This window comes from Solea solea, chromosome 19 (genome assembly GCF_958295425.1).
Source record: "Solea solea chromosome 19, fSolSol10.1, whole genome shotgun sequence".
NCBI classification, from domain to species: domain Eukaryota; kingdom Metazoa; phylum Chordata; class Actinopteri; order Pleuronectiformes; family Soleidae; genus Solea; species Solea solea.
Window position 1 is genome coordinate 16,347,796 of NC_081152.1, and position 16,135 is coordinate 16,363,930.

The window sequence follows — 16,135 nt, forward strand, 5'->3', positions numbered from 1 at the left end:
GTCTCTGTTGTATTTGTTTCAAAATAAAATTTAATCTGCTCGTCAAGAAAGGTAACAAAGCCTGTATCCGCAAGCCATTTCGTTTTAAATCTCCATTTAGGACGATCACAAGTCAATTTGGGATCACAGTAGATTAAAGAGTTTGGGGCATGGTCTGACAGGAGTATTGCATCATAGGAAACCTTCTTAATTTTACATTTTAGTATTGCTGAAATCAGGAAGAAGTCTATACGGGAATATGACTGATGTGTACTAGAAAAGCATGAGTATTTTTTATCATTGGGATTGTCTTCCCTCCACACATCGATCAAATTCATTTCTTTCATGAAATAATGAATGACACTCCTGCTTCCCGAATGTGATCGATCCATTCCTGAACTTTTGTCTTTCCAAGGGTCTAATGTACAATTAAAGTCGCCCGCCATAATACAAGCACCAGGTAAAGAAGCAATAATTAGAAATAAGTCTTGAAAAAATTTTGGCTCATCTGTATTTGGGGCATAAATATTTACCAGAATTAATTGTTCCCTGAGAATTTTCCCTTGAATAATCAGGTACCGTCCTGCCTTGTCCCTAATAACTTTGTGAATCTGTAAAGGAATAGAATCATGAACCAAGATCATGACACCCCTTGCCTGAGAGGTGAAGGGGGCTGACAAAATGTTTCCTTTCCACCTCCTCCTCACTTTGAGTTCATCTCCAAGTGTTAAGTGAGTTTCTTGAAGAAATACTATGTTAGATTGTAATACTTTAATCCTGTTCATAACTTGTTTGACCTTTTTTGTTTTTTGTAGCCCTCTGCAATTCCAAGATGTAATTTTAACCTTTAGTTCAACAGACATTGAGATAAATGACTTTGAGTTTCCCCAACATTTTAAGTAATTTCAGCCCAAATACAGAGGGAAAGAAACCAAGAACAAAACACTTTCCCCTGGCCATTAACATACACCTGAGAGTCATTCCTCCAGGTGCCCTCCCACCCCCTTCAAATATTGGACCTCCAGAAAGCAAAAAGCTGGTCCACACAATGTGAGGAACAGTATAGCTATGCTGATGCATAATAATAATAGTCAAAATAATTTAAGAGGAAAAAAAAAAAAAAGAAACTGAATATACCTAACTGCTCTGCTACTATCATTCAGATAATTGTTTTAGAGCAACCCAACAAATGAAAAACATACCGATATGTGGTCTCCTGAATTAAGTAATATATATTAAATAAATCGTTTCTTATCGATAGACAGGTGAGGCAGGGAACTCAGAACAGTGTATCTAATTAAACAATTTTAACTTTGCCCTCCACTTCTGTCTCTACAAATACAGGATAACAGAGTAATGTATCAACAGCGGCTTAATTTGCATGTCTTATGGTCCTCTACTCCTCAGTACCTCAGTGCTGTTCCTTATCCGACTGGATTTTCTTAATAAAATGTTCGGCTTCGTCTGCGTTGTTGAAGATGTGGGAGCGATCGTTGTAGGTCACTATAAGCCGGGCCGGAGGGATCATGCCGTACCGGAGCCCAAGTGATCGTAGTTGTCGCCTCGCCTCCTCAAACTCCTTCATCTTCTTGTGCGTCTCCGCTGTCATGTCATTGTAGAATCTCACCGGCTGGTTTTTGTAGAGGATCTGCCGTTTTGCCCTGGCCGCTCTCATCACCGCTTCCTTATCCTTATAATTCAAGAACTTCATTATAATGGTCCTCGATGCAGAATTAGACCCATGTTGTCGTTTTGGCCCAAGCCTGTGTGCTCTTTCCACCGTGATTGTCCCCCGGAGCGGAGTCAGCTCCAGCGCCTCCGGTATCCAGCTCTCCAGGAAGCCACAGGTGTCTACACCTTCTGCGCCCTCAGGTAAATTAACAAGCCTTACATTGGAGCGACGTGACCGGGTCTCCAGGTCCAGTACTTTCTCTTCGAGGTCTTTATTTTTCCTCTCTAGATTTTTCACCTTCTCTTGTAGCTCAGTTGTATCATCTTCTGTTGTCGAAATCCTCGCCTCTGCCTGTGTGACTCTTCGTGAGCAGTCTGTCAAGTCCTTCTTCACATTCTCGATGGCGGTGAGAATACCATCAAATTTGGATGAGAACTCAGACTTCATGTTGTTAATAGCCGTTAGTATAGTTGTCAAAGTGGTACCGGACTCCTCGTTGGTAGTAATATCCGCCTCCGACTGCTTCTGGCAGTCAACGCTAGTGGTGGCGCCAGTGTCCGCGGTAGGATCCATGTTGCTAGCAGTTAGCTTATCTTTAGCGGTTGACGTTGCAAAGTTGGTCAGGCTGGATTGATGTATCTGGCCACGATTCGTCTTCTTAGGTGGCATCGGTATTATTTTTTAGTACTGGTGTAGTTGTCGGGCCGTTTGATTCATACGAATTTTGCTTTTGGAAAGGATTTTAAGGATTTGAGTAGCAGAGCAGTCTTACACGCGTCTCATCAGCATGCCGCCATGACCGGAAGCCCAACCCGATCTTTCTAAGTTCAAATACCATGGTCATTTGCAAAGTAGGACGGATATCTTACCCTGTTATGGACATGTAGTACAGTTTCTAAATAAAGCTTAAAGTTTAAATAATCTCTTAACCAACATTAAACCCTTCATATCATTTAGATTTATTCATTGAGTTAATCTGGGATGTTTTACAGTAAGGACGAGTATGAATAAACGAATGTATGAATGACCACACAGTCTTTTCTCAACTTTTATTGCTGACATGGGATTGAAACAGTGTCAGTGCTTCAGTCGTGCTCTTGAGAGGTTGCTATGGCTTCAGTTGTCCACCAGATGTCAGCGTCACTGAAGCGTTGAAGCTTAGAATCTCTTTGGACACAATTGTGAGGAAAGCCTGAGTGTTTCACAAGGCTTTCACTTGCCCACCACCACTGAAAACCCTGAGAAATCTGTCATCTGCAGTTTGTTTCACACACACACACACACACACACACACACACACACACCAGGATCCTGATTGGCTGCTGTTTTAAACAACATTCATCCACTTCCCCTGATCTCTCTCGTGGAACTGTTTTAGAATGAAGTATTACTAATTCATAACCCCACCACCAGATGGCACTGCACGCCTACATTGCTTTTTGAAAAAGAGCATGAAAAAACGAGACACTTCGAATTTTTACTTGCTATTTTACTGCTATTTTTAAAATCACATTTAAGATCATTTATGTCAGATGTTTTTATGTATATATACACATATATATATATATATGTTCTAAATCATTTAAAACACAACCATACAGTGCTTTTCTTTTTGTGTAGTGAATTTTCTTTCTAACCCTAACTCATTTACATTAGATTAGGACATGTGTTGTGGATATTGTGTCCACCTGCCTTATTTTAGATCAAATAAATGAATGTTGTTATTAATGTTTTTTTTTTCCCCACACCAAATTATTGCATTAAATCAGTAATCTGAAACAGGTTTAAAATGGTTTAAGAAATAATCCTTGTGCTTATAGTAAAAACTTATAAGCATTTTATTTGGTTTGCTTATAGTTCAAATGCTGAAAAATAACATTAAACATTTATCATGTTTTTAATTCATATTTAAAAACTGTATTTTTTTGTATGTGCTTTCTCTCTTTAAATGTTATTTCAAGGGAAAATAATTAAAGGAAATTGTTATAGTTTTTTAGACAAGTTCATTTCAACACATAAAATCAAACAAGCGCGACTTCATTAAGAATGTTGTTTATTCAACAGTGGATTTTCAGTAATAAATAAATGCACAGATCATTCATTCCACATTAAAATTGAGGGAAACATTGTTTTTTTCTGTGTAGGTTTTTTCTTTCTTTAAATATATAAATGTCCCAAGTGGATTGATTTGATATTGCCATGACGGGTAAAAAACAGCTTTGACCCGACAGAGACACAGACAGACAGATCACGACCATGAGTACAAAGTATTGCGTCTCTCTCTCTCTCTACAAGGACAAAATGTCTCTATGCAAAGTCTAATCGGTCGAACATCACCATGATGTGCAAATCAATCATAAATTATAAATACAGTATTGCGTCACTTCAAAGTGCTACAGAGATACAGTTGGTCGTCGAAAAACAACAAACAAACCTCCAAAAACAGAGGAATTAAAAAAACTGGTTTGTTTTGATTTAGAAAAAACCCTGTTGTGTTTACGTGTGTGTGTGTTTGTTTGTTTGTTTAGAATCGGGTATAAAAGCGTCCGCAGTTTAGACTTTGTGCCTTTGGACGTCTAGCACAGCAGAGGAAAAAAAAAAACCTGATGTTCGAGCGGCGCGACCTCCAGGAAAAGGTCACACACGTGTTGTGATTTCTGTGATTTCATGATGCTTGGGGAGGGGGAGCTGTGAACACATGAATGCATGAATGGTCTTAAAGGTGCAGATGCTAAATGAAAGCTACATTATGTTGGAAAGGTGAGGTGACGTGAATGTCTTACACACTGTACCTTTAATATTAATCATTCTGGAACGACACTAGGCTGGATTATCAGAAAAAGATGAATAAGTATTGCAGTCCGAATCCATAATCCCGCAGGATTATCAACATTTATGTATTTAAATGGACCTGAGTCTTTATTCTCGTGATTTCTTACCTCAAGTAAAATGCTGTGTGTGTGGATGTGAGTGGATTTTATTATTACAATATTTTTCCTTAAATTATAGCATTCAGCAAACTGTGTCCTAGCAGTAAAGACATAAAAAAAAAACAAATAATAATAATAATACGTCCACGAAATCTCCCCCTTTATCATGTCAAGGCACAAACATCTTAAGGGACCGTGTGCTGCTGGTGGAGCACATTTTAACTCATTATTAAAGAAAAAGTGTCCGTAATTATGTGAGAAAGCTGCAAAATTAAAGGTTTTAAAGGTCCAGTGTGTTGGTATGAGTGTGCAACTGCTTTAAAGTATGAATTTAGTTTCTATAATGTTTAGATTAAGCGTATTTGTTGTTGCTTTTTTAAGGCAACAGAGGCGGCCATTTTGTGGATGTTTCCACAGCAGTGTGCAGATCTGGCATGTGAAGGCCACCGTAGTTCCCTGATGTGAGTCCTCCACTTATTGCAATCAGGCGTCTCAATAATTCGACGTCACTGACACTTAGGTTTTGTATATATATATATATCTATGTCTATATATAGACATAGATATATATATATATATATATATACAGTAAATATAAAAAAAGGGTGATGAACACATGATTTTGAATGAGTTAAAACGTTACCAGCATGGTCCTTTTAGTGTTAACTGTCTTCCTGTGTCAGCGTGTGCTCTGAAACTAATTTTGTTACTTTTTCCTTACAAGCCCTTTCATCCAGAAATTGTATTATTATTATTATTATTATTATTATTATGGGATGTAGCATCATAGTAGGGTTTCCCCCAGTCTATTTAAAAAAAGGTGGGGCGCCCGGGCCTGTATTTGGCATCTTGTTTGATTTATTCAACCTCTTCAGTGAAAAGATGAGGACCAGGAGGTGAAGAGAAGATGAGAGGCAGAGACGAGAAGAGGAGGAGGAGGAATATAAAAGGATGAAAAGGAGATGAGGTGGGGGGGAGAGGAAGAGGACGTGGGAAAGACAGGAAGCTCCGGTGGTGTCGTCGGCCGAGCACCTGTCACTGAAGAGGCTCCTGCTTTCTATCTGTTTTTTTCCATCTATCTCTTTTGTCCGGCAACAGGAGGGGGGGGGGAGAGCGGGTCCTTAAAATTCCTCCTTCCTTCCTTCCTGTGTCCATCTCCTCTCCTAAAGACCTGCCGTCTCCATAGCAACAGACCCTGCCTTCATACTGAGCTTATTCAGTTGGTAAGTCATGAATGTGTGTGTGTGTGTGTGTTGGGGAGAGAGAGAGAAAAGTGTTTGCTGCTGCTTGTGTCTCTCTGTGTTTGTGTCTCTGTGCGTTTTGTTGTTGTTGTTGTCGTTTTAAGAAAAGAAGAGGGTGTGTCTTCAGTAAACGTCAGTCCAACACTCCGCCTGAGCTCCATTTTGACTGAAAAAGAAGTTCCTTTTTATTTTTTCTTTAGCCACTTCTTGTTTTTCTCCCGCAGCAAAGAGCGTCCTCCGCTTCAGACTCCAGGTCGGCTCAGTGCTGACCCTGACCTGACCCCGGTCACCTGCACCTGGTCCAGCTCGGCGTCCAGGATTGAGAATGATGACCTGAGCGACGCACAGTGCCAGTCCATGTCCTGCGACATCTATGACTCTTTATTTTGGCTTATTTCGAGTCCACGTCGCTTAGTTTTAAAGTGAAAATTAATAATAATAAAAACATTTTTTAACTCTGTCCTCCACGACCTGGAAGTCCCTAAAGCCACTTCATTTTTGGTCAGTTTGAAGAAATCATTGTGTCAAAATGGAAGGAGCGTTGAGTAGTTTCTGAACTTTCCTTTTTCAGTCTGAGTTCTTGAATCAGGCACCATGTGGACGCTCACGTCCACGCCCTGGAAGCATGTACTCACTTTTCTTTCAGTCTGTGCTCAAAGAAGTTTGTCGGGCGTTTGTCGGGCTGCGACCGGACGACCATCAGCAGCCCGGCGAGGTCGTGATGGGGTTGTGGTTCAGGTACGCCGGGTTCACCACAGACACGGGGAAGCTGAAAATGAACGGCGAGGTGGGCGTGGCCGTCGCCGAGTTGGTGGCCGCCACGGACTTGGGCCCGAGGAGCGGGCTCGCCGTGGCGGCCGCCTCCGCCGCGCAGGAGGTGGCGAGGAGCTGCGACTCGAACTGCAGCAGCTGACCCATGAAGCTGAAGTTGGGGGAGATGATGCTGCGACGGCGGCGCACGAACTCGAAGGCCTCGTCCAGACGCACGCGCTTCCTCTTCATCAGGTACGCCAGGCAGATGGTGGCGGAGCGCGAGATCCCGGCCTGACAGTGGACCAACACTCGTCCACTGGAGTCCCGGACTGAGTCTGAGTGGAGACAGAGAGAAGGACAGAGAGGTCAGAGGTTTGCATGGACGAAAACTCTACATTCAGATTATATTATTTTACTGTATATAAGGGTGGGAAAAATTGCAATACATTGTGAAACATTGTCTCTTTTCCACTGAAAAAATAACACAGAAAATTAAATACAGTATTTTCGACATTAGGAATTGAATTCTGAGGAGACAAAATTTTTATGCTGAATGTAAATTGTTTGTGTGCTTGTGCTTCTTAAAATCACTTATAATATATTTAAGATAATTCTTATTTTTAACTTTTATCCTGCCTGTCTTCAATTAAATGATATAAAAAAAATGTACACTTTTATTTTTTTATGTGAGATATTTTCTTTTTTGTAACAGTTCGAATGTTTGAGATATTAAAAAAAATATCCTAAACACAAACTGTTGCCTTGAAGGCCTGAATTTATTGCAAACTATTTTGATTATGTCTTAAATGTGAATGTTTCCTTGTGTCTTTGCTCCACATACAGTAACAAAGACATTTTGTATTTTCATAATTCCCAGTTTTTGGGAAACACCAATCGAGAGGTTTCAACATTTTCTAGACCGATTCATTTGTCTATTATTATTTGTCTATGTAGAAAATAATGTTTAGTTGCAGTCCTATTGCCAAATTGGATTTATTTCTTTAAAGATTTTAGTTCCTGTATGTGCTTCCTCTCTTTAAATTTGAGCTTCTGTGTTTGGATGAAGAACAGTGTTTCCGTTTTTCTTTTCTTTACAGCCACAAATGATTCTGATTATAGACGAACGCATGTACAGATGTACAGCGACACCTCAGACTCTTGTCACTTCCGCTCCTTCACACTTTGATGCCTCACCCTCTCGTCTCACTAACTTCACCTCAAAGTGAGAAAATCACATTTAAACGGAAACAACAAGTGCAGAAGTGCAGAAGAAAAAAAAAAGAGTCATCAACCTCTTTTTTCACACTTCCTCCTCTGTCCCTTCTTTTTTTTGTAACGCCTCGTCTTAACTTTGTCACCGGATTTGAATAAAAATTTGATGAAAGCGTCGACTGTAACCGCAGTTTCTGAACATCCTCGTGTCCTGGAGCATGTGTGAATGTGTGTGTGTGTGTGTGTGTGGATGACAGGAAATGAGAAGCACGCACACTCTGTACTGTATGTACATTAACGTCAGGGAAATTCCGATCCAATTTTACAACATGGCCGCCACGAAATAACAGCATTAATGAGTGAATTAGACAAGATGGAAGAATGTTGACTGTCATTTCTCTGCGAGCGAAGATGCTTGATTGCTGGCAGTCACCCCCCCCCCCCCCCGCTGTCTCTTTATGTCTCTCTCTGTGTATTCAGATGTCTCTCGCTCATCTCTCTCTGTCTCTCACATACACGCAAACACAGATTTCAGGTAACTCACAACACCACAGTGTCTGTTTTCACCCGTTAACAGTGGATGAGTCAGACTCTGGTCCCACAGCAGCTAACTGTGACGCATACCAGTACCCACACACACACACACATATGCAAAGCAAAAGCAAAGCTCACTGAACATATCTAAATCGGTCCAGTACAGGAATAATTGCAACCATTTTTGTTTGCCTCAGACTGTTTGTTGTGGATTAATCGGCTCCGTTTCTTTTCTCTCCGTCGTCTCTAAAGTTGGCTGCGACGTGAGTGGATATTTACACGAGGAGAAGAAGCGATGTGTGTTTGTTTAACAACGCGATGATAATAATAAAACTGGACAACAGTGTTTGTTCGGGAGTCTAAAAAAAAAGAAAGGGGTGTCGCAGGTCCGCCCACAAAGCAGCTGCGTGTCCACGTCTGTGATTAGTCACAGAGAAATCAATCTGCAATGGTTTTATTCATCGTGCAATGATTAATGATTGATATTTAATAGTTTACTTCACAAGTTCTCAAACTGTATTTGACTGAATTACTCACTGGAAAAAACCCACACATCACACCTGACAGCTCATTTACATCAACACCACTCGAAACCTCAGACTGCTCTTCATTCATTCACTCTAATATCTATATTTATATTATTTGCTGATATTCTGTAGGAGCTAAAACCTTAGTTTAATTCATATTTCTGATTTTTTCATTGATAAATTCACCTCACCACAATGAGGGTGAGTTCGCCACTTTACACTCTTAATATCCTTTATAGATCTTAGTTTTTGTATCATAGTATTCATTTTCATCTTCTTACATTTTGTCAGTGATCATTTTCTTTAATAAATTGCATAAACTTAAATGGACTTCAAGATTACTTTTGTTTTCGGTTCAGGGCCAACTCATCCTCATCGCGGCGTTTTCATTTATAGATTTATAGTTGTTCGTAAACATTTACAAACTTATCCTGAAACACACAAACGATTTCCGACGTACGACCCTGCACCTAGGTCAATGAATATACTACAATAAGTTAAGTTGTCTGGGTGTTTTAAGACTTTAAAATTAAAACTACGTTTTTTTTTGTAATGACATCATTATTTCGGTACGTGAATTCCACTGTAGTTACAATCTGCAGTCTCACCACTAGGTGTCACTAATCCTTACACAGCGGACCTTTAAAACTGAGTGCTTGTACAAAAAAAAATGAAAAACAACAAAAGAACAAATGACGTGACCTAAAAACAAACAAACACTGACCTATGAACTCTATGGCCTCCAGGAACCAGCAGCTGATGTCCTCTTTATGGTTGTCCTCCACGGGGATGCACTTGTACTGGTACGCGCCCTCAAAGTGGTTGGGACAGTCGGCCGACACGTTGAGCAGCGCCGAGATCCCGTTGGCGTCCAGCACTTCCTTCTTGGAGGCGTGGAGGGCGCTGCCGAGGTAGAGGAAGGGCAGGATCTCCACTGGGCCTCCCTGGAGAGAAGAACAGATGGGAGGAAGAGGAGGGTCGATGATTAATTATCTCTTTATTAGTATTATTATTATTATCATCATCATCAACCATGAGGGCGACAGATAAGCTGTTTCCGAGGCAGTTTCTTAGCCTCAGCTCATGTTTTACAGCTCACACGTCATAAGACAAAAGAATTCTGTCGCAGGCCAGACGACCTCGGCGTACTGTAAAGCGCGACCTCACCTGAATATTTTCTTAATCACATTACATCCTCGCTACTCATCAGACACGGTGTGGCTCATTATCTGTGACGTTAATGCACAGCGATTGGATTAAGGCCATTTGTTTCGAGGCCAGTTTTGTGTCCCGAGTTATTTCCACTTATGGAAACATAAATCACTGAGGGAGCGCTGACCGCTCTGAACCTGCTCCGTACACTGACTCCACACTTTTATGAGCAGCTGATTTTAGCTGAGTTTCCTCAGAAAGTCACTTCTACTTAAATTAAGAGCATGAATTTGACCTAGAAAAATGTTTTAATGTGTTTTTAGGCTGCAACGACCGATGTATTAAATGATAAATGATCAGTAAATTAAAGTTAAGTGATAAATTGTTAAGACTGTAAATGTCTTCTTTTTCACTTTGTGAAAATGTTCATTTTGACAATGTTTTAGACTGTATATAAACAAATTGATATAGTCCTTGTGTTTTCCTCCTGAAGTCCACCAAGAAATAAGAATATACTAAATAACCACTAGGGGGTGACTCTGATGATTGCAAAAATGACTAATTTGAATGGAAGTCAAATGCAAAATGAGCTTCTACTTCTTACAATTTTGTAAAAATTATGTTCCCATTTGGCGGAAAATAGACGATAAAGAACGGCACATATGAGTGGACACCAGTGTCCAGTGGTATTGTCCAATAAGAGTCTGGCTGCAAGTGAGTATTTGGTCTAAATGTATTGATTTATAGCATTTAAATGTCTGCGCCTATACGATGTGGTTTATTGAAGCTGTAGCAGATAAATCCCCATTTTTTAACATGTTTTCAACACACATTTGAGCCAATATTTGTTCATTTAAATCCACACGTCAACACATGATGTGACGTAACAGTAAAAGCACTGTTTGGATGTGAGAGGTCAGGATGTTGACAGGTCTATATCCGGCAGTGAGACCTATTGACGGGGGGGCGGTTTCTGTTTATGTCACTGCCGCTGATGACCTCGCTACTGACACAGCGTCAGGAAACGATCGATGCTGCTAAAATATGTAACGTGAAGGGGGGGAGGGTGGGGGATTAAGGGAGGGGGGAGGAAATACATTTAACTCGTTTTTTAGCCAGTCCATTACATCAATGCTACCTCCGGAAGCTACAGTATTCCTAGATATAGCTCCGACCTGACAGCGTGGCCCGGAAACATCCCGTTCCCTTAAAGGACACACACACACACACACACACACACACACACACACACACACACACACACACACACACAAAGGGCTCAATTGTCCCTGTCTCACTCCTCATGCTTCCTAGACGGAATTTAAACCCCAAACGTCACGTGACTTGAAGCACTTGCATAAAATCACCAGACTCAAGCAGCAGCAACACAACGAAGATATCCAGGTCACAGGAAGTGACAAGCATGTGAAGTGTAACTGCTCACAGCAGGAAAGTCACAGGTGTGAATAGTGAAATGAATGACGGCTGAGTTCCATTTCGCTTCCTCAGTTTTACACTGTCACACAAACGTGAACTAAACGCAGCTCTTGTTAACAGCTGTGATGCTCCTGCTACAAAATGGCTGCTGAGCAAAGAGGAGCTGCCATGAGATATTTGTTTAATTTTAAAATACATGTGTTTCTTTCTTTTTCATTCATTTTTGAATTAACCAAATGAGAGTGAGTGTCTGTTGTTCTCTGCAGCAGTGTGACCTCGACACTGAAGAGGCTTTTGAACGCATCAAAGTCAACAGTCGAGTTCCGTTGCAAAGCAAACAGCCTGCAGTGTTTGCACTCAGGAAACTCAGTAACCTGCACCGAGACGTGCTTAAACAATCAAATATCATCATCACAATCATTTTATAGCTTGTGATCATTTATTTATGCGTTACAAGGATACACAATAGTCACAAAAGCAGGGTTTTGGTTGTTTTTTCATTCATTTTAATCTAATGATGCACATTCAGAACTATTTTAACACACGTGTTTGTCTGTACCTGGTCGTGGTGCGGCGTCCCACATGACGAGCAGGCAGAGTCAATGCTGGACTGGCTGGTGAACGTCGGCAACTGTTTGGTCTTTAAACAAAACTCTGGGTATTCTGAGAAAAAACGGTCGTATCCGCCTGGAGAAACACAAACAAACAAACAGAGACATCGTGATTAAACAGGACGAGGAAAAGCCCTGTGATGTTAGAGTGAAACGTGAACAAGGGCTGCGACTAAGCAAATATGTTCCTTGGTGAATCGATTTCTTGTTTGGGCCATAAAATGTAGGTTGTTTGTTTCACAAACCTCAAAATTATGATGCGTTTTTGTTATACGGAGCATAAAAAAACAGAAAATGCTCACATTTAAGAAGAAACAGCAATTAATTTGTTGCAGTCCTATAAATTTATGCATAATAATTTTATACAGATGCTCCGAGACCACATATAGCATGTACACAAAAGTAGAGGACAAAAAAAGCATTGTGTCCTCCACATTGACAGGGATTTTTTCGTGCACCTCCAATGAATTTGACACAAAGTCGAAGTCAAAGGGACTCCTGACGACGTTCTCCGCCTTGTGTCAACGGCGGAGGATTTGGAACCCGCCAGATTAACAGGGCGGAAACGTCATCTTCATAAGCTTCACACATAAATCATTATACTGTATCTGTGTTCTTCCAGGGCACCTGCGTCATTAGGATGCACAAAAATACAAAAATAAGTAAATAAATAAATAAAAAGAGTGAGGCAAAGCTTGCAACAGCTTTGGTTTTGCAGATTTCCTGCAGTCTAAAAATAGCGGTGCTGATTTCAGAGGTTTTTTCCCCCGAAGTGGAGACAGTGTCTGAAATGACCGTGTGTGTGTGTGTGTGTGTCCTCCTGTAAGTCCCTCCGGTTAGAAGTGGTTCCATCCACACATCAGCATTACCTCATTCACTCAGCTCACGGCCAGTGTGTGCGTGTGTGTTTGTGCGTTTACTGTAAAACAAAATAATGTACAAAATGAAAAAAACGGAGCAGGAAACTCCAATCTCTGAATTATAAACTAATGAGCATCTTAAAAAAAACAACAGACAATATTGACTGTTTTTTATGGAGGTTGTGAAATATAATATAGATTGTGGTCCAAAAATATAACGAGCCCTGACCTACATAGGTCTGTGGCGGCATATTCTTAGACCCAATGGTGAATTTAGGAGCATTTATTAACAATTGTGCCATTATTATAAACTCCTTTTTGTCCTTTAAATCATATACGTATGAATAAATTACAATTATAACAGAAATATATATATTTTTTTAGTTACAGGGACATGTCGTACTATTTATTTGTCTTTTATTGACAGCTATCTATTTATTTATTTAACATCCATCTATCTACAATCATACATAATAAATCAGATTTCTTAAATGATTTTTTTAAGAGACTTAATAAGTAAAGTATAGATGACAATATTTGTATTGTAGGCAGATTATTTCTACAGGAGGTTGAATCTAAGAAGAAAAATTTACATTTTTATTCCGGTTAAACTCCTTATTTTCCACTTATTTATTATAATTTCTAATCTTCCTTATATGGTCTAAAATTATTGTGGAATAAAAAGTAAAATTGTAATATCACTGTATATTTCAGTTATTTAGTGGATTATATTTAAATGTAAAGTCCACATCAGCGTATGTGACAAGCTGTGGATGAATGAATAAAGGCTGAATGGATGAATGTTTACCTTTCAGTAGATAGATGCGTGTACCGGAGCAGTCCCCGCACAGCGCGTTGAGCACCACGGTCAGCGTGCTGTCCGGCTTCACCGAGTCCGCGTCCGGCGTCCTCTCGTCGTACAGAACCACGGCGGAGAACATGCCGGAGCGCAGGCGGCTGCGCGCCTCCTCGTCCCCGGCCAGGATCTGGTCCAGGCTCAGCACGGAGCCCTTCGCTCTGCGGCGCACGATGGTGTTGCAGCGGGCGTTGACTGCTGCGCGGATGTGTCCGGCGCTGAACGCGAGGAAGGAGCGGCAGTCGAGCAGCAGACACTTGGCGCTGTCGTCCTTCAGGAGCCGCTTGAGCACCGTGCACTCCATCTCACTCAGGTCCTCCATCGCTCTCTGTTTGTGTTTCTGTCTCTGTGAGTGTCCACCTGCTCTCCAAACCCGAATGATGGAAGAAAAGAAGACGCACGGTTCCTGTGCTGGATTCCTCCTCTGCGCCTTTCTCTCCTCTATCCGCGCAACACCGCGCGCAGAGTAACCGCACTGCTCATTGTGACGCACAGTCCGATCACCTCTCTCTCTCTGAGTATTTCTCCTCAGGATTGTTTCTCACTTTTTTTTCTCTTCCCCTTTTTTTATGAATGGGTGATACCGCGTCACAGCGGAGGTGACGTCAACAGATGGCAGCCAATCAGAGAGAGTCAGGTTTCCCGTCCCATTTCCTCCTCTAGTTCATTCATAAAAAAACCCAAAAAAACCACACACATCAATGAGAGAGGAGGTGATGTGGATACAGATTAAAGTGAGCACTGCTGCTATGAAATATCACATGGATATATAATTTATCCAAGTATAGATTAAAAATCCCTTTTACTACAGTCACCAGACACAATGGAAATTAATAAAAGAGGGTACAATATTAAGAAGGATCACAAAGAAATGTAATAATATTTTCATTTAAGAGCTGCAACTTACAATTATTTTCATAATCGATTGATTGGTCGATTATTTTCTACTTGTTTGGTCCATAAAATGACAGAATATCTTAACATAGTGCAGTTTTTATGATTGTTTTTTTTTGTCACGGAACAATGAAACCAGGAAATATTCACATATAAGACGCTAAAATGTATGTTATCTTAACTCTAAAACTGAATAATCGATTATCAAAATAGTTGACTATTAATTTAATTGATTAATGGAATAATCATTGCAGCACTACATCCTGTAAAACTGATTCAAAGTTCCCAAATTTAAAGAGTTTGAGGTCATTTTCTAATCTATTCCAACAAACCTTCTTTGCACGTTCACTTGTACAATATCATTTGAGCACAGGGCTTAATTATTTTAGTTTTCATAATGAACACAGATGCATAGGAATCAGCAGCAGTGGACTTGTCCTGTGGGTAAATTAAATAGCAAGTAAATAAATAAATATCTTTCACAGGTAAATTAAAATGTTAAAACAGCTACGACCCAGAGTGTGATATCACACATAGCAGCTTTGTTTTGTTTATGTTCATTTTTATGCTTGGCACATTTGTTTATACAAGTATTGGTCCAGTAGTTTTTTTTAATTATGTATTTTGAATTTTAATTAATTTAATTAGTCATGTCTGTGCCTCAGTCCAGAAACTGCAAAAACAAAACCAAATGAAATAACTTATATGAATATAAAACAATATCACAACGATAAAAAGAAAGGTAAAAGAACGAAGATCGTAGTTTATCTCAGCCCTCTAGTGGCCACAAATCACAAATTTATCTTTAAGGTCAATTTATTTTTGCATTTTAAATGAAATAAGTGCACAAAAAAGATCTGATTTTATATGTTAGCTTTGATGTAAATATGTAATGGTGGTGGAATGTGTTAATTAAACCCTGTTACCTGCAGGTGGGCGTGTCTTCAGTGCGTACGCACATGGACATAAATCTGCGTATGTATACGTCTGATTCGGCATCCGTCTGTGCCAGTGTATGAGTGTGTGTTGTGTGTGTGTGTGTGTGTGGAGGCGTGTAAACCTACAAGCGGAAATGTAATTTGCATTTTCTGATCACGCTGCAGTAGCGAGCGTGCTCAGGTATTTGCATGTTGATCTCATTTCCATGGTAACGAGCAGAGAGAGAGAGAAAAAATGAAATGCAACACCCTGACACAGACGGGAGCCGGAGATGAAAGAGAACCAAGCATAAACAGAGTAAAAACACGGATCTTTTTAAATAATCAGTGTCAGAAACACATGTATTATGAACGTGTGAAAGGCTGCGTGTACTGTATGAGCACATGAGGAGACAACACACGTGCATGTGGTGCATGTGCGTTTGTTAGGGCCTTTGTTCACATGCATGTGGATCTTCTGTGATGCGGTGGTTGATTTATCTTTCATGAAGATGTAACTGCATGTAAAACAAAGTATGATTTGACAGTGACACATGTAC

The 16,135-nt window shown here is 40.3% G+C and overlaps 1 protein-coding gene across 1 annotated transcript in view; it reads right to left on the minus strand.

Annotated features, from left to right (window-relative positions):
• Positions 1 to 5,417: 5,417 nt before the first annotated feature.
• The window catches only part of dusp4 (dual specificity phosphatase 4), a 28,983-nt gene continuing 18,265 nt past the window's right edge, over positions 5,418 to 16,135 (minus strand). The window contains exons 3-6 of the mRNA XM_058616664.1: positions 13,717 to 14,423; positions 11,997 to 12,124; positions 9,573 to 9,792; positions 5,418 to 6,910 (exon numbers count right to left, since the gene is read on the minus strand). Coding sequence (XP_058472647.1) covers positions 6,522 to 6,910; positions 9,573 to 9,792; positions 11,997 to 12,124; positions 13,717 to 14,086 — 1,107 coding nt within the window. The 5' untranslated portion in view covers positions 14,087 to 14,423 and the 3' untranslated portion in view covers positions 5,418 to 6,521. The remainder of the gene's footprint in view (positions 6,911 to 9,572; positions 9,793 to 11,996; positions 12,125 to 13,716; positions 14,424 to 16,135) is intronic.